This window comes from Chlorocebus sabaeus, chromosome 9, assembly GCF_047675955.1.
Source record: "Chlorocebus sabaeus isolate Y175 chromosome 9, mChlSab1.0.hap1, whole genome shotgun sequence".
Lineage (NCBI taxonomy): Eukaryota > Metazoa > Chordata > Mammalia > Primates > Cercopithecidae > Chlorocebus > Chlorocebus sabaeus.
Window position 1 is genome coordinate 72,727,825 of NC_132912.1, and position 23,204 is coordinate 72,751,028.

General features: G+C 41.9%; 1 protein-coding gene across 1 annotated transcript in view; it reads left to right on the top strand.

Annotated features, from left to right (window-relative positions):
• Nucleotides 1–12,530: 12,530 nt before the first annotated feature.
• DNAJC12 (DnaJ heat shock protein family (Hsp40) member C12) overlaps nt 12,531–23,204 on the top strand; it is a 42,950-nt gene continuing 32,276 nt past the window's right edge. The window contains exon 1 of the mRNA XM_007963296.3: nt 12,531–12,785. Within this exon, the coding sequence (XP_007961487.2) occupies nt 12,708–12,785 (78 nt within the window). The 5' untranslated portion in view covers nt 12,531–12,707. The remainder of the gene's footprint in view (nt 12,786–23,204) is intronic.

Genomic DNA, 23,204 nt, shown 5'->3' on the forward strand with positions numbered 1-23,204 from the left:
GCCCGTGTGTCGGGAAAAAAGGACGAATGGTTGCAAACACAGTTTCTGGAACGTGCGTTTTGAGAGTCCTTTGCTCGTATTTGGAAGAACCGGTGGGGAAAGGCGCCGATTCATTTCTGCAATACAGAACTTTGAAGTGAAACTGGAAGGAAAAACGAGAGGCGTAAAGGGTCACGTCAGAGTGCGACTTTCGGGGCCGCGCAGAGCCCACCTGTGGGCTGGCTAATTTTCATCCTCGCTCGGAGCTTCTAGAGCTTGTAGCCTCTCGTCTTCCAGCCTTTCTCCTTTTGATATGAGCTTAGTTTCAGTTTACCTACTCGCAGACGAGGGCATTCGATGTAAAAATATCACTTGAGGGCGAGGGGCGGGCGGTGTCCCTGGAGTATGAAAGCAACTGGCTGTTTTCCGGTTCCTCGTAGCGCCGTTCTCGTTATGCCTTATGGGAGTTGTAGTCTCGGGTGAGAGACGCTTCCCGGGAGGGAGGAACAGGCCCCCAAGGGCTGGGATTGAGCATCGGACTCTCCGTCTTGTGTGTGTGGTTTTTTCTTTCTTTTCTTTCTTTCTTTCTTTCTTTCTTTCTTTCTTTCTTTCTTTCTTTCTTTCTTTCTTTCTTTCTTTCTTTCTTTCTTTCTTTCTTTCTTTCTTTCTTTCTTTCTTTCTTTCTTTCTTTCTTTCTTTCTTTCTCTCTCTCTCTCTCTCTCTCTCTCTTTCTTTCTTTCTTTCTTTCTTTCTTTCTTTCTTCTTTCTCTTTCTTTTCTTTTCTTTTCCTTCCTTCCTTCCTCTTTCTCTCTCTCTCTCTTTCTTTCTGTCTCTCTCTCGTTTTTTCTTTTTCTTTTTTTGATACGGAGTGTCGCTCTCTTGCCCACGCTGGAGTGCAGTGGCGCGATCTCGGCTCACTGCAGCCTCCGCCTGCCGGGTCAAGCAATTCTCCTGCCTCAGGCACCCGAGTATCCGGGACTACAGGTGGCCGCCACCACGCCCGGCTTAATTTCTGTATTTTTAGTAGACATAGGGTTTCACCATGCTGACCAGGCTGGTCTGGAACTCCTGACCGCAAGTGATCCACCCGCCTCGGCCTCCCAAAGTGCTGGGATTACAGGCGTGAACCACCGCGCCTGGCCTCTGCAGAGCTTTAACTCTGTTAAAAAGGTCTACATGATTTCTACTATACGCTATATTCTTCCATGCGGAATAAAAATTATGGGATGACTACACTGACTTCACACAGTTTAAAAAAGTATAAAAGGAAATGAAAATGTTCTTTTGAGTACCTGCTGAGTTCCTCCCCTAAAAGAATACTATTGCTTGCTGTTTTTTTGTTTTTGTTTTTGAGACATGCTTTGGTGCTTTTTGCCCAGGCTGGAATGCTATGGCGGGATCTCGGCTCACTGCGACCTCCCGAGTTCAAGGGTGGCCACTCCGCCTCCCGAGTTCAAGCGATTCTCCTGCCTCAGCCTCCTTAGAAGCTGCGATTACAGGTGTGCTCCACCACTCCCAGCTTTTTTTTTTTTTTTTTTTTTTTTTTTTTTTAACTGTTTTTAGTAGAGAAGGAGTTTCACCACGTTGGCCAGGCTAGTATCGAACCCTTGACCTCAATCAGGTGATCCACCCGCCTCGGCCTCCCAAAGTGCTGGGATTATAGGCGTGAGCCACCTCGCCTGGCCTACTTTTATTTATTTATTTATTTATTTGAGACAGAGTCTCGCTCTCTAGCCCAGGCTGGATTTCAGTGGCAGGATTTTGGCTCACTGCACCTCTGCCTCCTGGGTCCAGGTTCAAAAAATTTACCCGCCTCAGCCTCTTGAGTAGTTGGGATTACAGGAATGCACCACCATGCCCAGCAATTTTTGTTTTGTTTTGTTTTGTTTTGTTTTGAGACAGAGTCTCGCTCTGTCGCCCAGGCTGGAGTGTGGTGGCGCAATCTCGGCTCACTGCAACCTCCGCCTCCTGGGTTCACGCCATTCTCCTGCTTCAGCCTCCCGAGTAGCTGGGACTATAGGCATCCGCCACCACGCCCGGCTAATTTTTTGTATTTTTAGTAGAGACAGGGTTTCACTGTGTTAGCCAGGATGGTCTCAATCTCCTGACGTCGTGATCCTTTTTTTTTTTTTTTTTTTAGTAGAGACGGGGATTTCCCCAAGTTGGCCAGGCTGGTCTTGACCTCCTGACCTCATGATCTGCCCGCCTGGGCCTTCCAAAGTGCTGGGATTACAGGCGTGAGCCACAGCACCCAGCCTGTTGCTTGCTTTTTAAAGGCAGTTATCTTCAGAAAAAATTACAAGTGCAAATGTACATACTATTAAAAAGTACACAATAGAGATAATACTGTAATACTCTTCTCAAACCTGTTTTTTCATTTGATAGCACTCCTTAGACATCTTTCCATATTTGTACATAAAAAGCTATTTTTATTCTCTTTTCACTGGCTATACATTAGTTCATCCTATGAATAGCATAATTTATTCATCCCCTGCCCTCCTCCACTCCACCGATGAACATTTTGTTGTATATATATTTTTTCCTGTTGCAAACAATGCTGCAGTAGTCCTCTTGAACATATTTTGGTGTATATCCACGAGTTGAATTTGTAGAGACAAAATTGCCCTGTCAAGGATATATATGCTTTATAAAAGGTGATAAATACCACCAAATTGCCAAATTGTACCAATTTACACTCTCATCCAACAATGTATGGAAATGCTTTCTTCCTCATTTCTGTTTTCTAGCATGGGTATTATCAAACCTTTGCTAATCTGACAGGTGAACAACTTTATCCTCTTTAGATTGATTTGCAGTTTCATAATTATTAGTGAGGTAGCACTACTATTTGTATATTTATTGGCCGTTTGTATTTCTGAAAGTAGTTGTATTTTTGGCTTAATTTTCTATTGTGTTGTCATCTTTTTAAAATTGATTTGTCTGCACTTGTATATGAAGAAAGTTAGTCTCTTGTCTGTTATGAGAATTATGAAATTTTTTTAATTGTATATTATCAGCTTTCTGATTTCCTTTTGTATTTTTTTTGGTCACATAAATGTGCTTACTTTTTTTTTTTTTTTTTTTTTGAGACAGGATCTTGCTCTGTTGCCCAGGCTGGAATGCAGTGGCATGATCTCAGCTCCCTGCAGCTTGGACTTCCTCAGACTCAAGTGCTCCTCCTGCCTCAGCCTTCTGGGTAGCTTACTTTTTTTTTTTTTTTTTTTTCGTAGAGACTGAGTCTTGCCATGTTGCCTAGGCTGGTCTCAAACTCTGGGGCTCAAGTGATCCACCTGCCTTGACCTCCCAAAATGCTGGGATAACAGGCATGGGCCACCGTGCCAGTCCTCTTATTTTTAAAAAAATTATTTATTTATTTATTTATTTATTTTTTGAGACAGAGTCTCGCTCTGTCACCCAGGCTGGAGTGTGGTGGCACAATATCCGCTCATTGCAAGCTCCGCCTCCTGGGTTAACACCATTCTCCTGCCTCAGCCTCCCAAGTAGCTGGTACTACAGGCACCCACCACCATGCCCAGCTAATTTTTTGTATTTTTTTAGTAGAGACGGGGCTTCACTGTGTTTGCCAGGTTAGTCTCCATCTCCTGACCTCGTGATCCGCCCGCCTTGGCCTCCCAAAGTGCTGGGATTACAGTGTGAGCCACTGCACCTGGCTTAATTTTTATATAGTCATGCTCATGAGATTTTTTTCCATGGCTTCTGAGGTATTTGATTTTTCTGTAATTTATTTTGGTATAAGGAGGAGTGGCTCTAGCTGTATTATTTATCACTTCTCCAAAAGATTAGCTAGTGGTCTTATCATGATTTTTGTTACCTCTATAGATGGGGAGAAAACTCCAAAGAACATTAAAATTATACCCTACCATGAGATGCTGCAACAGGTTTGAAGGTTAGTTTTGGGGAAAAGAGCAGGAATAACAAAGTGGCACTCCAACTTTCCTCAAAACATCTGCTCATCTTGTATGATTGCTTTTTCTGAACAATATCCAATGCTAATATTTATTTATTTTTATTTTTATTGTTGGCTTTCTTTTTTTTTTTTTTTTTTGAGATGGAGTCTCACTCTGTTGAGACGGGGTTTTGCTCTTGTTGCCCAGGCTGGAGTGCAGTGGCTCGATCTTGGCTCATGGCAACCTCCACCTCCTGGGTTCAAGTGATTCTCCTGCCTCAGCCTCCCAAGTAGCTGGGATGACAGGCATGTGCCACCACACCTGGCTAATTTTGTATTTTTGGTAGAGACGTGGTTTCTCCATGTTGGTCAGGTTGATCTTGAACTCCTGACCTCAGGTGATCCGCCCGTCTGAGCCTCCCAAAGCGCTGGATTACAGGCGTGAGCCACCACGCCTGGCAAGCTAATATTTATTAAAATAAGTAATGAAAATTTTCTAATCAATACGCAACTTAAAAAAGACACTGGTTAGTCCGGGCACGGTGGCTCACACCTGCAATCCCAGCACTTCGGGAGGCTGAGGTGGGTGGATCACGAGGTCAGGAGATCAAGACCATACTGGCTAACATGGTGAAACCCCTCTACTAAAAATACAAAAAATTAGCTGGGTGTGGTAGCACATGCCTGTAGTCCCAGCCACTTGGGAGGCTGAGGCGGGAGAATCACTTGAACCCAGTAGGTGGAGGTTGCAGTGAGCTGAGATTGCACCACTGCACTCCAGCCTGGGCAACAGAGCAAGACTCCATATCACAAAGAAAAAAAGGGACACTTAAATAAAGTATTGTATGCAGGGTGGAATGCTTTGCAGATGTTGAAAAGAATGAGACAATCAAGTGAAAAGGAAAAAAGAGCACTAAGATTCAGAAGTGTATCGCTATGGTTTGAGTGTGTCCCTCCAAAATTTATGTTGGAATTGAATCCACACTGTGACGGAATTAAGAAGTTGGGCCTTTTGGGAAGCGATTAAGTCACAAGGGCTCTGTGTTCATGGTGGGATTAGTGCCCTTATAAAAGGTCGAAGGGAGCTGCCTTGCCCTTTTCGTCATGTCAGGACACAGCAACTAGGTGTCATTTATGAAGCAGCGTAAGCCTTACCAGACACTGAATCTGCTGGCAGCTTTATCTTGAACTTCCAAGCCTCCATAATGTATGAAATAAATTTATATTATTATTATTATTATTTGCTTTTTTCAGATGGAGCCTCACTCTCTTGCCCAGGCTGGAGTGCAGTGGTGCTATCTCGGCTCACTGCAACCTCCGCCTCCAGGGTTCAAGTGATTCCCTGAGTAGCTGTGATGACAGGTGTGAGCCACCATGCCTGGCTAATTTTTGTATTTTTAGTGGAGAGGGTTTCACCATGTTGGTCAGGTTGATCTTAAACACCGACCTCGTGATCCACCCGCCTCGGCTTCCCGAAGTGCTGGGTTTACAGGCGTAAGCCACCGTGCCTGGCTGACCAGATTAATCTTAAAAGTTCTGCATTTAACATGTTATTCACGTGCTCAAGAACCTACAACAATTCTTGTTGCATCCATACTCACTCAGTATCTTCCACCTGATCATCAAGGCTTTCTACATTCTGGCCCAGGTCTTCTGTTCAATCCCAGTATTAAAGGCGTTCTTTCCAACATACCTTGCCATAAGGTCACTTTCCTTACCTTTAACTGAACACGCAATGGACATTTCCATCTCTGTGTGATAGCTTATGTGTTTTGCTCCTTCCTCCTTTCATTTATTTTGTGGGTGCTTCTATGAATTCCTGGGTTAAAATGTTTCTAAAAATCATATTGTCTTAGGCCATACTTGCAGTGCTATAAGGGAATACCTGAACCTGGATAATTTATAAAGAAAAAATATATTTTTTTACTTTTAATTGAGACAGGGTCTCACTCTGTCACCCAGGCTGGGGTGCAGTGGCATGATTGTGGCTCACTGCAGCCTTGAGCTCCTGGGCTCAAGTGATCCTCCCACCTCGGCCTCTGGAGTAACTGGGACTAAAGGCATATGCCACCATGCCCAGCTAATTTTTGTACTTTTTGTAGAGATGGGGTTTTGCCATATTGCCCAGGCTGGTCTCGAACTCCTGGGCTCAAGTGATCCACCTGCCTCGGCCTCCCAAAGTGCTACAACTACAGGCATGAGCTGTGGCACTCGGCCAAGAAAAGAGTTTTAATTGGCTTGTGGTCCTGAAAGCTGTACAAGCATGGAGCCAGCATCTGCTTGGCTACTGGGAAGACCTCAGAGAGCTTTTACTCATGGCAGAAGGCAAAGCAGGAACAGGAATGTCACATGGCAAGAACAGGAACAAGAGAGTGAGGGGGAAGATGCCATGCCACACACTTTTAAACAGCCAGATCTTACAAGAATTCACTCACTATTCTGAGCACAGCACCAAGAGGATGGCACTAAACCATTCATGAGAAATCTGGCCCCATGATCCTATCTCCTCCTACTAGGCCCTACCTCCAGCATTGGGGATTACAATTCAACATGAGATTTAGAGGGGACAATGTCTAAACTGCATCATTTTACCTTGACCCCTCAAATCTAGTATTCTTCTCACATTCCTGATTACAATTATCCCCTGCCCATAGTTCCCCAAAGTCTTAATTCATTCTAGCATTAACTCAAAAGTCCCAAGTCCAAAATTTTATCTGAGACTCAAGCCAAGTTCCTTCCACCTATGAACTTGTAAAATCAAAGACAAGTTATTTACTTCCAAGATACATGGAGATACAGGTATTGGGTAAACATTCCCTTTCCAAAAGGAAGAAATCAGCTAAAAGAAGGGAGCAACAAGCTAGGTGCTGTGGCTCATGCCTGTAATCCTAGCACTTTGGGAGGCTAAGGAGGGTGGATCACCTGAGGTCAGGAGTTGGAAACCAGCCTGGCTGACATGACGAAACCCTGTCTCTACTAAAAATACAAAAATTAGCCGGGCATGGTGGCACATGACTGTAATCCCAGCTACTCAGGGAGGATGAGGCAGGGGAATAGCTTGAACCTGGGAGATGCAGGTTGCAGTGAGCTGAGATTGCGCCACTGCACTTCAGCCTGGGCAACAGAGCACGACTCCATCTCAAAACAAGTCCCAAGCAAGCCTGAAACCCAGCTGTACACTCATTAAATCTTAAAGCTCCAGAATAATTCTTGACTCCATGTCTCACATCCTTGGCATACTGCTGTGAGGGGCGGGCTCCCAAGCCCTTGGGCAGCCCTGACCTTGTGGCTTGCAGGCTGCTGTCTTGGGTTGGAGTTGAGTGCCTGTGACTTTTCCAGGTGCAGGGTGTGAGCTGCCAGTGGATCTACCACTCTGGGCCTGGAAGGTGGGGGCCCTATTCCCACAGCTTCACTAGGTGGTGCCCCAGTGGGGACTTTCTGTGGGGGTTTGTATTAGGTCATTCCCACATTTTTATCATGAAATACCCGAGGCTGGGTGCAGTGGCTCACGCCTGTAATCCTAGCACTTGGGGAGGCCGAGGTGGGTGGATCATGAGGTCAGCAGTTCAAGACCAGCCTTGCCAAGATGGTGAAATCCCATATCTACTAAAAATACAAAAAATTAGCCAGGTGTGGTGGCAGGTGTCTGTAATCCCAGCTACTCAGGAGGCTGAGGCAGAGAATTTCTTGAACCTGGAAGGCCGAGGTTGCAGTGAGCTGACATTGTGCCATTGCACTCCAGCCTGGGTGACAGAGTGAGACTGTCTCAAAAAACAAAAAACAAAAAACAACCTGGGACTGGGTAATTTATAAAGAAAAGAGATTTAATTGGCTTATGGTTCTGCAGGCTGCACAGGGAGCATAACACAGGCATCTGCTTCTGGGGATACCTCAGGAAGCTTCCAAAAATGGCAGAACACTGAAGCGGGAGCAGGCATCTCCTATAGTGGGAGCAGGAGCAAGAGAGGGAGAGCGAAGTGATACACACTTTTGAATAGCCAGATCTCAGAGAAGTCACTCGCTTTTGTGAGGACAGCATCAAGAGGATGATGCTCAACCATTCATGAGAAATCCAATCCCATGATGTGATCACTTCCCACCAGGCCTTACCTCCAATACTGAGGATTACAATTCAACGTGAGATTCAGGCAGGGACACTTTCCAAACTATATTAAAGTTCCAACCTCACATTTCCCCTCTGCACTGCCCTAGTAAAGAGGCTCTTGGTGAGGGCTCTGTCCCTGTGGTAGGCTTCTGCTTAGGCTTTCTTACATATTCTCTGAAATCTAGGGGCAAGCTGCCAAACCTCCTTCACTCTTGCATTCTGAACACCTGCAGGTTTAACACCACATGGAAGCCACCAAGGCTTACAGCTTGCACCCTTCAGAGCTGTGGCCTGAGCTGTACCTGGGCCCCTTTGAGCTGAGGCTGGGGCTGAAGTGGCTGGATGCAGGAAGCAGCCTCCCAGAGTGGTGCAGGGCAGCAGGACCCTGAGCCTGGCCCCCTAAATCATTCTTTCCTCCTGGGCCTCTGGGCTTGTGATGAGAGGGGCTGCCTCTTAGATCTCTGAAATGCCTTTAAGGTTTTTTTTCTCATTGTCTTGGCTATCAGAACCTGACCCCCTTTCATTTATGCAAATCTCTCTAGCAAGTGGTTGCTCTATAGTCTGCTTGGATTCTTGCCCTGAAAATGGGTTTTTCTTTTCTACCACATGGCTAGGTTGCAAATTTTCCAGACTTTTACATTCTGCCTTCCCTTTAAATATAAGTTCCAATTTTAAGTCATTTCTTTGCTCCTGCATCTGAAGATAGGCTGTTAGAAGCATCCAGGTCACTTCTTGAACATTTTGCTGCCTAGAAATTTCTTCTGCCAGATACCCTAAGTCATCACTCTTAAGTTCAAACTTCCACAGATTCCTAGGGCATGAATACTATATAGCCATGTTCCTTGCTAAGGCATAACAAGGGTGACCTTTGTTCTAGTTCTCAATAAGTTCCTCATTTCCATCTGAGATCTCATTAACCTGGACTTCACTGTCCATATCACCATCAGCATTTTGGTCACAACCATATTTAACCAGTCTCGCAGGAGTTCCAACCTTTCCCTTTTCTTCCTGTCTTCTTGTGAGCCCTCCAAAGTCTTGTAGCCTCTGCCCATCATCCAGTTTCAAAGCTGCTCCCACTTTGTCAGGCATCTTTATAGCAAGGCCCCACTCTGGTACCAATTTTTTGCATTAGGCCATTCTTGCATTGCTATGAAGGAATACCTGAGACTTGGTAATTTATACTGAAAAGAGGTTTCATTGGTTCGCAGTTCTGCAGGATGTGGAAGCATAGAGCCAGCATCTGTTCAGCTTCTGGGAAGGCTTCAGGGAGCTTTTACTTATGGCAGAACGTGAAGTGGGAGCAGGCACATTACACGGTGAGAACAGGAGTAAGGGAGCCAGGGGGAAGATACCATACACTTCAAAAACTTTTTTTTTTTTTTTTTTTTTGAGACGGAGTCTGGCTCTGTCACCCAGGCTGGGGTGCAGTGGCCAGATCTCAGCTCACTGCAAGCTCCGCCTCCTGGGTTTACGCCATTCTCCTGCCTCAGCCTCCCGAGTAGCTGGGACTACAGGCGCCCGCCACCTCGCCCGGCTAGTTTTTTTTTGTATTTTTTAGTAGAGACAGGGTTTCACCGTGTTAGCCAGGATGGTCTCGATCTCCTGACCTCGTGATCCGCCCATCTCGGCCTCCCAAAGTGCTGGGATTACAAGCTTGAGCCACCGCGCCCGGCCCCACTTCAAAAACTTTTAAGCCAGGTGCAGTGGCTCACCTCTGTAATCTCAGCGCTTTGGGAGGCCAAGGCGGGTGGATCACCTGAGGTCGGGAGTTCGAGACCAGCCTGACCAACATGGAGAAACCCCGTCTCTACTAAAAATACAAAATTAGTCAGGCATGGTGGCACATGCCTGTGATCCCAGCTACTCGGGAGGCTGAGGCAGGAGAATCACTTGAACCTGGGAGGTGGAGGTTGCGGTGAGCCAAGATCACATCATTGCACTCCAGCCTGAGCAACAAGAGTGAAACTCTATCTCAAAAAAATTTTTTTTTATATTATTAATATAAAAATAGGGACAGAGTCTCACTATGTTGTCCATTCTGGTTTTGAACTCCTGGGCTCAAACAATCCTCCTGCCTTGGTCTCTCAAAGTGCTGGGATTACAGGCATGAGCCACTGCACCTGGCCAATACTATACTTTTTTGTTTGTTTGTTTTAGACAAGATCTTGCTCTGTCACCCAGGCTGGAGTGCAATCTCAGCTCATTGCAGCCTCCACCTCCTGGGTTCAAGCAATTCTCGTGCCTCAGCCTCCTACGTAGCTGAAATAACAGGCATGTGCCACCACACCCAGCTAACTTTTTTGTATTGTCAGTAGAGATGAAGTTTCGCCATGTTGGCCAGGCTGGTCTTGAACTCCTGGCCTCAAGTGATCTGCCTGCCTCAGCCTCCCAAAGTTCTTGGATTACAGGCATGAGCCCCCATGCCCAGCTCTAACATTCTATTTGTTTATTCATCCATTGATGGACACTTGCATTGCCTCTACTTTTTGGCTATCGTGACTAATGCCTTGATGAACATGAGTATATAAATATCTTTTCAAATTCCTGCTTTCAATTCTTTTGTGTATTTACCCAGAAGTGGAATTGTGGGGTCACATGGTCATTCTATGTTTAATTTTTTGAGGAACCACCATTGCATTCCACCATGGCAACTTCACATCATTAAAAGGCCATTTATCGGTGATTTAGATCAAGATATTGTGACATACAAATAGAACTTCAAATACCTTAAAGGATGTAGTGAAATTTCCAAAACAAAATTAATTGTACTTTAAAATTCTTTTTTTTTTTGAGATGGAGACTTGCTCTGTCGCCGAGGCTGGAGTCCACTGGCACGATCTTTGCTCACTGCAACCTCCACCTCCCAGATTCAAACAATTCTCCTGCCTCATCCTCCTGAGTAGCTGGGACTACAGGTGCATGCCACCACGCCTGGCTAATTTTTGTATTTTTAGTAGAGACAGGGTTTCACCATGTTGGTCAGGCTGGTCTCAAACTCCCGACCTTCTGATCCGCCTGCCTTGGTCTCCCAAAGTGCTGGGATTATGGTGTGAGCTACCGTGCCTGGCCTTAAAATTCTATATAGAACTTTTAGCAAGATAGCATGTACAATGAAGGATTAGTAAAAATGATGCTTCAGTACTTTTTCTTGCTTCTCTTCAGAAATAAACCTTTAAAAAGATGTGTATAGGTGGGCTAAAAGAAAAACTATTTTTTCCCCTAAGATGGGGGAATTCAAAGTGTTAAGGCCAGGCATGTTGGCTCACATCTGTAATCGCAGCACTTTGGGTGGCCAAAGTGGGAGGATCACTTGAGTCTAGGAGTTTAAGATCAATCTGGGCAATACGGCGAGATCCTGTCTCTCTGAAAAAGGAAACAAAGAAAGTGTTAAGGCAGTTAAAGTGTTGTGTCCCTGACCACTCACCTTTTTCTCTAAATCCCAGACCTGAGCTGTGTTTCTTAGGGCCAAAATGAACTGAAACATAAATTGCTTGGACCCACCTCAGACCAGAGACACTCCTGAGTCTGGAGAACCAACCCAGGAGAGGCGGGCACAGCCATCTGACCTGAGTTATCATATAGTTCTTCTCATTGTCCTATTTTATTTTCTCTACAGTATAAATCACTATTTTATTATTTTATTTTTTGAGACGGAGTCTTGCTCTGTCACCCAGTCTGGAGTGCAGTGGCACCATCTCGGCTCACTGCAACCTTCGCCTCCCAAGCGAAGTGATTCTTTCTGAGTTCAAGCGATTCTTCTGCCTCAGCCTCCCAAGGAGCTGGGATTACAGGTGTGGGCCACCATGCCCGGCCTACAAATCGCTATTTTAAATGATCCTGTTTTTTTTTTTTAAATGTTTTTCAGCTGTCTTCCTTTGTCAGAACGTAAGCTCCATAAAAATCAAGACTGTGTTATTGGCCGGGCGCCGTGGCTCACGCCTGTAATCCCAGCACATTGGGAGGCCAAAGCAGGCAGATAGCTTTGAACTCATGAGTTCGAGACCAGGCTGGGTAACATGGCAAAACCCCCTTCTCTTAAAACAAAGCAAAACAAAAACCAAAAATGAGCCGGACATGGTGCTATGTGCCTGTGGTCCCAGCTATTCGGGAGGCTGAGGTGGGAGGATCGCTTGAGGTGGGGAGACGGGGATTGCAGTGAGCTGAGATCGCACCACTGCACTCCAGCCTGGGCGACAGAGTGAGACCTTGTCTGAAAATAAATAAATAAATAAAATGAAATATTTTAAACACTCAGAAAGGCTCCCACTATCCTTATTAACACATCCTAAGATTTTACCACATTGCTTCAAATTTTCTTTTTCTTTTTCTTTTTTTTTAAAGGGTAGAGACAAAAATATATAGGAGATGGAGAGGTAGCTAATGTGGCAAGTTTCTGAAAATAGACAGTCTTTATTAACTCATAACACAAATGGTTCAGGTACATCTCTTATATAAACTCAAACTACAGATCCCAGGCAGCACTGCAATAATAGACACGTGGACTATTCTTTTCTTCTCTGTAAACAGCCAATGAGAGGCAGAGTTTACAAAGGTCTAGGATGACATCTGCTGTATTGACTGTGGCCAGTCTTAAAGCTAGTTGTTGCTATTTGGAACGTGCTGCTCTAATTCAGATTTAAAGAGTTTCTTCCTGTTAATTTGAAGCTCACTGTGCCTCTTGTTTCCGAGGGAAGGAGGACTGATTAAGTCATCTAAATGGATGCAATACTGAATTACAGGTCAGAAGATACTGAAGATTACTACACATTACTGGGATGTGATGAACTATCTTCGGTAAGACAGTGGATAATGTTTTTATCACAACAGTATTCTTTTTCACAATAGTATTTCAAGTTTTTATTTAAGGTTTTAACTTTGAATTTTTGGTCACATTGCCTACAAACCTAACCTTGTATTGTTTTAAAGCACTTTTGGCTCAGAGAAAGTTAAGAATTTAAATGTATGTTGGGTTTTTACTTGAATAGTGTCCTATGGGAATTTTATGGAAGCTTCTGATTAAATGTGTATATTCTGGCACATGGCCATATGCTCTGTTTCACAATACAGTATATTAAAAATAAATATTTAAAATTTTATTGTAATTTCTGATGGCAGTGTTTCACACTATACATAAGCTATACCTTTATCATGGTGACTCATAATTGAGGTGAAATGAAATTTCTTATAAAATTAGGGATTTTAATATATTTTATTAAAATGTGTACTCCTATGTGAGCAGTCAAAATATAAACCAAGAAGCGTCCTTTTATGTTAATATTTCAAATTGTGTGACAGAAATTGCTTCTTGAAAGGGTGGCTTCTGAAACAAAATGTGTGGAACCTCTGTAGCTGTTCACTGGATCTGTAAGAAAACAAAATTTTTAACGTTCCCAATAAACAATTATAAAGGTTGTAGAGGTTTTTTAAATTATGGAAAAATAATTTATAATTCCCTCTCCCAAGGATAACACTATTGATATTTTGGCATATTAATCTCCAGTCTTCTTTCTATGGATATTCTTTAAAGACATGTTTGGGAGGATATTATATGTACTTGTTGATTCCTGCTTTTTACCCATTTATATTATAACAAGGACTTTTCCATGCTATTAAACTTCCCTTGTACACTTCTTAGTGGTTGCAAAATATTTTATTTTACTGTGTTACCACAGCTGAATTATTCTCTTATTGTTAAATATTTTATTTATTTCAAATTTTTGAATATTTCAAATAATGTTGAGATTAATATAAAATATACTCATTATTAAATTATATATTATTAAATCATGTTATTAGGATATATTTATGTTTTATAATTAATATATTTTATTTTATTTATTTTTATTAAAATCTAAGTAGTAAAATTAACATTTTAAAGCAAAATGTTTTTATATTTATTGTTGTTTCATAAAGGCATAGTTCATTAGTAAAATGTACTTAGGTTTGTTTTAAGAATAGAATGCATTATTGGATACAAAGGATTAAAATCTCTGTTTTTGCCATGCTGAGGAAGTTATCTTAGACACGTTGAAATTAAAAAAACTGCCCCGCCCCCATAATAGCTTATAATGGTCTTTCAGTTGCATAGTTCTTCTCAAGAATGTGTTACCCTTGTTTATGTTGGTGGTGATTTGCTTATAGCAATTGAGAAAGCTTATTACCATTTTTACCATGTGTTTCACAGTTGAAATTATACTATTATCAAACGATTTTTGAAGGAATACTTTAAAATCAAAGGAATATAATTTAACTTGATAAGGCTCACGATTTAGATTTAAAAAAATACATGCTAGCCTATAAAGTAAGGGTCATTATATCTCCCTTATCTTGTGACCTATTTAGTCAGTCTTTTATTTATTTATTTTTTTTAATTTTACTTTAAGTTCTGGGATACATGTGCAGAATGTGCAGGTTTGTTACACAGGTATACATGTGCCTTGGTGGTTTGCTGCACATATCAACCCAACATCTAGGTTTTAAGCCTCGCAAACATTAGGTATTTGTCCTAATACTGTCCTTTCCCTTGCTCCCCACCCCAGCGACAGGCCCTGGTGTGTGATGTTCCCCTCCCTGTGTCCATGTGTTCTCATTGTTCAACTCCCACTTATGAGACAGAACATGTCGTGTTTGGTTTTCTGTTCCTGTGTTAGTTTGCTGAGAATGATGGTTTCCAGCTTCATCCATGTCCCTGCAAAGGACATGAACTCATTCTTTTTTATGGCCGCATAGTCAGTATTTTGAAGTTTTGCTATTGTCTTTTCAGTCTACATAGAAGGAGGATTCATTCTGGACAGCCTAACAGAAAATAATCTCATTGTTAATGTGTAATATTCAAAATGTGGTTACCAGGTGGAGTCATACTTCCTTGTCTCAATTTTCCTTTTACTGGATGTATTTTACTAGTCTTTCAATAGCATATCATATTTAGATAACAATTATTTATTTTTAACGAAATATTTGTCATAATATTGTCACTTCTTTGTATATATATATCATTTTTTCTCTCTCTTTTTTTTTTTTTTTTTTTAGATGGAGTCTCGCTCTGTTGCCAGGCTGGAGCGCAGTGGCATAATCTCAGGTCTCTGCAACCTCTACCTCCTGGGTTCAAGCGATTCTCCTGCCTCAGCCTCCTGAGTAGCTGGGACTATAGGCACATGCCACCATGCCTAGCTAATTTTCATATTTTTAGTAGAGACGGGGTTTCACTGTGTTGGCCAGGATGGTCTCAATCTCTTGACCTCGTGATCTGCCTACCTTGGCCTCCTAAAGTGCTGGGATTATAGGCGTGAGCCTCCGCGCCTGGCTTTTCTCTTCTTTTTATAGGTATGCTTCTCATTAAAAAAATATTTTTATGACACTTTTTACTAATATGACATTTCCTTTACTTGATTTATATTGGATAGATTGCCTTTATTTCAGGTATTCCTTCATTTGATGCTCTAAAATTAACCAGAACTCATCATGCCCAAAAGCATTTTAGCTGTTATAATTTCAAAACAATTTGATATTTTAATTTTACTTATCACAATTGAATTGAGACACCCATGTAATACTTTTGCTTCGGTATATAGTTCTTACAATTTCAAGTTTGTGCTGGAAATTGATTAAAGTTATATATTCGATTCTCCTGCTTCAGCCTTCTGAGTAGCAGGGATTATAGGTGCATGCCACCACACCCAGCTAATTTTTGTATTTTTGTACAGATGAGCTTTCACCGTGTTTTCCAGGCTGATCTCAAACTCCCGACCTCAAATGATCTGCCCGCCTTGGCCTCCCAAAGTGTTGGGATTACAGGTGTGAGCCACCGTGCCCAGCCTCTATGCCTCAGTTTTCTAACCTGTAAATGGGAGTAAATAGTACCCACCTCACAGAGTTGTGGGGATTAAATAATATATGATATATAAAGTACTTTGAGCAGTGCCTGGTGCAGAGTGCTAAGTTGTTGTGGTTGTGGTTGTGGCTGTTGTTTTGGCCCCCACAGTGTTACTGTGCACTTGGAACTTAGTACACTTATCCTATCCTTGAGTTTGCATTATTTTAAAGATGTTTTATTTTGCAGTAATTTTTGACTTACAGAAAAGTTGTAAAAATAGTACAGAGTTCCTATATACCCTTAACCCAGCTTCCCTTTATGTTAGCATCATACCTAATGAAAGTACAATGATCAAAATCAGAAATTAAAAAAAAATTGTAGCTCTGAGGCATTTTATTATAAAAACTTGGTACTCATATACATAAACTAAAATGAACTTAAAATTCATCATACATTTACTTCATTTTTTAGCTTGACCTTCTAGTAAATCTCTAGCTTCACTGATTTTGACTGCTATGATTTAAGAGTATAATTTATTGCAGGGCGCGGTGGCTCACACCTGTAATCCCAGCACTTTGGGAGGCCGAGACGGGCGGATCACGAGGTCAGGAGATCGAGACCATCCTGGCTAATGCAGTGAAACCCTATCTCTACTAAAAATACAAAAAAATTAGCCGGGCGTGGTAGCGGGCGCCTGTAGTCCCAACTACTCGGGAGGCTGAGGCAGGAGAATGGTGTGAACCTGGAAGGCGGAGCTTGCAGTGAGCCGAGATTGCGCCACTGTACTCCAGCCTGGGTGACATTGCAAGACTCTGTCTCCAAAAAAAAAAAAAAAGAGTATAATTTATTAATGAGCATCTCTTATTTTCCCTTTATTGGCAGTAGGGCTTACCCTTGGTATTAATGCTCCTTCTTGTTTTGTCATTTTGGGTTCAAACTCACCTCAGTAATAGCCACCACTGAAGGCAGATTTTGGTAGACTTTGAAAAACTTGTTTTTCTTGAGGCTCCATGTGCTCCATGACTTGCAAAACATAACGGCCTGCAAATCCTGCAGCAGCAATGGTTGGTCCAGCTGCTACCATTGTACTGGCCATGGTTCTGACTGGGCTTCCCTGCCTCTACCGAGAGCATGGATCATCCCAGCCCAGAGGTCACGGCCAACAACTGCACATCTTTGCCAGAGAGTGACGCAGCCGCTGACCACAAGCACAAACCACCAAAAAATCAGAAAATTAACATTGCTACAATTAACCCTACCACGGTCCAGCAAACATTTTTTTGTAAAGGACCAGATAGAGTCAAGACTAGAATAAGGCAAGTAGGGTGTGTAGGATGCAAAATTTAAGGAGGCACTAACATTTAGGGTTGTACACATACAAAAATTTGAGAGAGAGAGAGAGAGAGAGAGAGAGGGAGAGGGAGAGGGAGAGGGAGAGGGGGAGAGAGAGAGGATATTTCCTTAAACCTAGGTGTCCTGCTTGCCTCCCCTGGTGCTGATCCTGAGATAGCAAATATTTTAGGCTTTGCAGGCTTTACAGTCTCTGTCCTAACTGCTCAGCTCTGCCATTGGAGAAAACAGCCATAGACGATATGTAAGTGAATGATCTTGGCTGTCTTCCAATAAAGCTTTAATTAAAAAACAAGTAGCAGCAGGCCAGAGTCAGTTAATCCCTGATCTAAATTATAAGTCTTATCTAATTTCATCAGTTTTCCTGCTAATGCCCTTTTTCTGTTCTGGGATCCAAGCCAGGATCCCTTATTACGCTTTGTTGTCTTGTTCCCTTAGTGACCTCCAATCTGATGCTTTCTTCTACCTTCTTTGTCTTTCATGACCTGGACACTTTGAAGAATACTGGTCAGTTATTTTGTAGAATGTCCCTTAATTTGACTTTGTTTGATATTTTCTCATGATTAGATTAAGGTTGTGCATTTTTGGAAAGAACTCAGAAGTGATGTTGTGCCTTTCTTAGTATCTCATGTGGGGGTGCATGATATGGATGTGCCTTACTGACCTTGAGCACTTCGTTAAGGTGATATCTGTCAGGTGTTTTCTGCTAGGTTTTTCCAGGTAGGGTTGTTATTTTTCCTTTTGTAATTAACAAATATCTTGGGGAAGATACTTTGAGACTGTACTGTTTCTCCTCAAACTTTTACTCACTAAGTTTAGCATCCTTTGGTGGATCTTGCCTGTAACAATTACTACTATGGTGTTTGCCTAATGGTGACTTTCTTTTTCTCATTAATGTTACATTTATTAGTATTCTACAGTAAGGAAATTCTTCAGTAAGGAAAAGCTATCCCTTCTCCCACATTTATTTGTTTATTCGGCTTAGTTTTTATCACTATCAATTAATAGCTACTGTATTTTAAGTGTTATAACCCAAATATTACCATTATTTATTTTGTGTCTCAAATTGTTTCTATTTCTCATGTCTTAATTAATTATCATTTGATTAGAATGATGTAGGAGGATCTCTCATTCATTTAAGAGATATTGCTAGTATCTGGAATTTTGTGGGAAAAATCTAGTTTTAAACCGAGTGAAAATAATATATATCAATTAAATCAGTATTAAAAAGGTGAGACATGGTGCTAATGTATAAAGAACCTGGTATCCAATTGAGGAGCCAAAGCTAATACACAGGAAACAATTTGAGAACAATTAAATATTGTGCTGTGTACTGTTCTATAAGTGCAGCAGAAATTAAAGAAAGACTATCTGAATAGATTTCAGAAAGAGATGGGACTTGAAATGGCTTTCCTACTTGGCCATAATTTTAATGCATGGTGGGAGAGACAGGGCATTTCTATGGCTAGGAAATCTTGGAGAAGATTCATCCAAGTGGGAATTGGATTAGTCTCCACAGCACACTGGAGTATTTCCTTGCTTAGACAAAAATACTTTGCTGCAGAATATGGAAAAGATAAGTTTCTAAGTTTTAAATTTAAGTTCTAAAATTAATATATGTTCAATAAGGAAATGTGGAATACAAAGAAAGCACAAATAAAAATGTTAACCTACGTGTTTAACATTTTGGAGTATGACTTATACAGGTTAATTATCTGTGCATATATGCTATATCTGTATATGTATATAAATAAGTAAATGCATATGTGTGTGTGTATGTATGTATGTATGTATTTTTGAGATGGATTCTTACCCTGTGGTCCAGGCTGGAGTGCAATGGTGCGATCTCAGCTCACTGCAACCTCCACCTCCCGGGTTCAAGCAATTCTCCTATCTCAGCCTCCCAAGTAGCTGGGACTACAGGCATGTGCTACCATGCCCAGCTAATTTTTTGTATCTTTAGTAGAGATGAGGTTTCACCATGTTGGTCAGGGTAGTCTCGAATTCCTGACCTCATGATCTGCCCACCTTGACCTCCCAAAGTGTTGTGATAACAGGCGTGAGCCACCACGCCTGGCCTATGTGTATGTATTTATATGAGTATTTTTGTATGTATTTGGAATCAGACTACATGGGTTCAGTTCCTAGATGTGCTACTTATTAGCTGTGTGACGTTGGGAAAATTCCTTAATTTTTCTATGTCTTGATTTCCTAATCTGCAAAATGAGAATAATGTTAGTATTAACCTCATACCGTTGTGGGAATTAAATGAAACACTCTATGTAAAGTGCTTAGAAAAGTGCCTGCCACATATTAAGTATCAATATTTTTTGAGACCGTCTTGCTCTGTCACTCAGGCTGGAGTGCAGTGGCGCGATCTCAGCTCACTGCAACCTCTGCCTCCCAGGATCAAGCGATTCTTGTGTCTTAGCCTCCCAAGTAGCTGGGACTACAGGCCATGCCAGGCTATTTTTTTATTTTTAGTAGAGACAGGGTTTTGCCATTTGGCAATTGACCAGGCTGGTCTTGAACTCCTGACCTCAGGTGATCTGCCCGCTTCAGCATCCCAAAGTGCTGGATTACAGGTGTGAGCCACTGCACCCAGGTCAATAAATTTAAAATAATAATAATTATCATTATTATATACATGCATGTTACATAATCCCTTTTGAGATAAGATGTGGATTTAAATTGCACATAATAGTTATATATTATATGCAGTATAACATAATATATTGCACGTAATATCTTACCTTTTCTCATAGAAATATTTAAATTTTCTCAGGTTGTTAAAAATCTTTTATGACAAGATAATTTTTTAAATGACTGAAGTGTTCTAACTTACAGTTACATTACAATCAACTCTAACAAATATCCTATTATTGGACATATAGATTGTAAGAATTAAAGAAAGAGGAGAGAAACACGAAGGGCGGCTCGACAGTCAACAGGGACAGGTTTATTTATTTATTTTTATTTTTTGTTTTTTTGAGATGGAGTCTCGCTCTGTCCCCCAGGCTGGAGTGCAGTGGTGCAATCTCGGCTCACTGCAAGCTCCGCCTCCGGGGTTCACCCCATTCTCCTGCCTCAGCCTCCCGAGTAGCTGGGACTATAGGCGCCGGCCATCGCGCCCGGCTAATTTTTTGTATTTTCAGTAGAGACAGGGTTTCACTGTGTTAGCCAGGATGGTCTCGATCTCCTGACCTCGTGATCCACCCGCCTCGGCCTCCCAAAGTGCTGGGATTACAGGCGTGAGCCACCGCGCCCGGCCTGACAGGTTTATTTTGAATAAACCTGAGAGGGGCGGCTGGCTGAGTTAGGTTAGAGACGCACTCTCTTACAGACTAAGAGTTTTTAAGGATTCAGGGTGGGAGAGTTTATCAGAGGGTTGGACTGCTTCTCTGTCTCTTTGTTGTGCTTATCTGGGAAGGAGAGTTGTGTGTCTGTTTCCATTCGTCTTTCTGCAGCTGCAGGCATACCCCTCGAGTCTGCTTTTTGCTTCCCTATCTTGGTACACCTGAAGAGAAAGGAATGTGCTTATTAAGGCCCACTGTTTTACTGGGGTCTATTGTATGAGGGTGAAGTTTGGCAGCTACTCCAGAGACTTTCCCCCACCTCCCTCTGTGCCTGAGCTGTCTTATTTGTGTTTTACTGTCTGCTCTTTCTGGCTACTTGCAGTTCGAAGAGAAGTGATTTCCTTGAAATGCATGAGGCTAGAAAGGGAGCTGGAATTTAAAGTGGCAGTGTTTGTCTGAGTTAATGGTGCTCCTGCTCTATCCTAGGTTTTTGTTTAAAATTTATATTTTATTCTTGGACCTTCTTACAGCTATTCTTTTCTTACCTCTGATTATCTCCTTAGACAAATTCGTAAAATTGGAATTGTTGAATCAAAGACTAGGAAATAAAGGCTCTTCATATACGTGTGTGTATCTATATACAGAGAGATAGAAAATAGAATATTTAACACTTTAAAATTTAAAAACAAGTCTAATTCTCTGTTTTATTTGTTAGATAAGCAGGTTATAGTGAGTAATGGTTAAAGACAGCACCCAGAAGGAGGAAACACATAGTTAATTACAGTTCTTAACAGGAAGTCATCTTTTCCTATTATTCGAAGGTGTTCTCAGAAGTTTAACAAAGAAAATAATAGAGTTATTAGTCTGGGTTTTATACATATGCCTATCTAATACAGCCTGACTTTGACTGTAAAAGTGAAGACATTTCTTATGACAGTTGGCTAAGGATGACATGGAGCTGATCTACATATACAGAGATAAATACACACATATATCTATATATATATAGACACACACATATATACACACACACATACAAACATACATGTCTCAGTTTTTTTCAAGAAAGTCTATACCTATTTACGTCCCCACCAGGAGAGCATGAATGTTCATTTCTTTGCACTCTCAGTAACACTGGTGATTACCATCCTTTGTATATTTTGATTTATTTGATTACGAGTAAAGTTGAACATTTTTTGTATGTTTACAGGACAACAGGGTAGGCAGTTTTGCAGACTACTGGACTTGGGTCAGGAAGGCAGGATTTGGTGGACCTTGACATGGAGGGCGTCAGCTCCAACAGACTGTACTTGGCAGTGGGCACATGGAGTAGGGAGACCAGAAGATAAATACAATGTGTTCAAGATAAACTAACCCACTTTACCAGTTTACATAAAGCCAGCTCTGTGGGAGCTTTGTAATAAACTTTATGATAGTAAAGCTATGAAAAATAAGAAAGAAAAAGACTTTCTTAATTTTTTAAAATATGAATTTGTTAAAACCTAGAAAATATAAGGAAGAAAATAACAATCATGCATGTAAACAAACTGATAATCAACCATTTTGACACATTTGCTTCCATGTACTAAATACTGGAATTTTTTTTTTTGAGATGGAGTTCCACTCTTGTTGCCCAGGCTGAAGTGCAATGGCATGATCTCGGCTCACTGCACCCTCTGCCTCCTGGGTTCAAGCAATTCTCCAACCTCAGCCTCCTGAGTAGCTGAGATTACAGGCGGCCGTTACCACGCCTGGCTAATTTTTACATTTTAGTAGAGATAAGATTTCACCATGTTGGTCAGGCTGGTCTCTAACTCCTGACCTCAGGTGATCCACCCACCTCGGCCTCCCAAAGTGCTGGGATTACAGGCATGAGCCACTGTGCCCAGCCCAGAATTTTTTTTTTTTTTTTTTTTTTGAGACAGAGCCCTGCTCTGTCACCCAGGCTAGAGTGTGTCAAAATCTCGGCTCACTGCAATCTCCACCTCCTGGGCTTAAGGAATTTTCCTACCCCAGCCTCCCGAGTAGCTGGGATTACAGGCTCATGCCACCATGCCCAGCTAATTTTTGTATTTTTAGTAGAGACAGAGTTTCACCATGTTGGCCAGGCTGGTTTTGAACTCCTGACCTCAAGTGGTCCACCCACCTCAGCCTCCCAAAGTGCAGGGATTATAGGCGTGAGCCACTGCACCAAGCCCAGAATGTTTTCTAGTGGGATAGAAATTAAAAAATAAAACAGCAGCAACAATAAAACCCCAAAACTTTCTACCTTTGATATATAGGTATAATTTTATCTATTTATATTATTTAAAAGCCCTAAGATGTATATACATATGCATATATGTAAATGCATTAAAAGTGCATCTTTAGGCCAGGTGTGGTGACTCATGCCTATAATCCCAGCACTTTGGGAAGCCAAGGCAGGCGGATTGCTTGGGCCCAGGAGTGGACAACATGGTAAAACCCCATCTCTACAAAACATACAAAATTAGCTGGGTGTGGTTGCCCATGTCTGTAGTCCCAGCTTTTTGGGAGGCTGAGGTGGGAGGATTGCCTGAGCTCAGGAGGTGGAGGTTGCAGTGAACCAAAATGGCGCCACTGCACTCCAGCCTGGGTGACAGAACAAGATGCTGACTCAAAAAAAAAAAAAAAAAAAAAAAAAGTATGTCTTCAAGGATATAACGTGTTCTCCTGGGTATATTCCTTGAATGAGGAATAAAAGGATTTTGATTTTTTCACTTTTTTTCTGTAGTG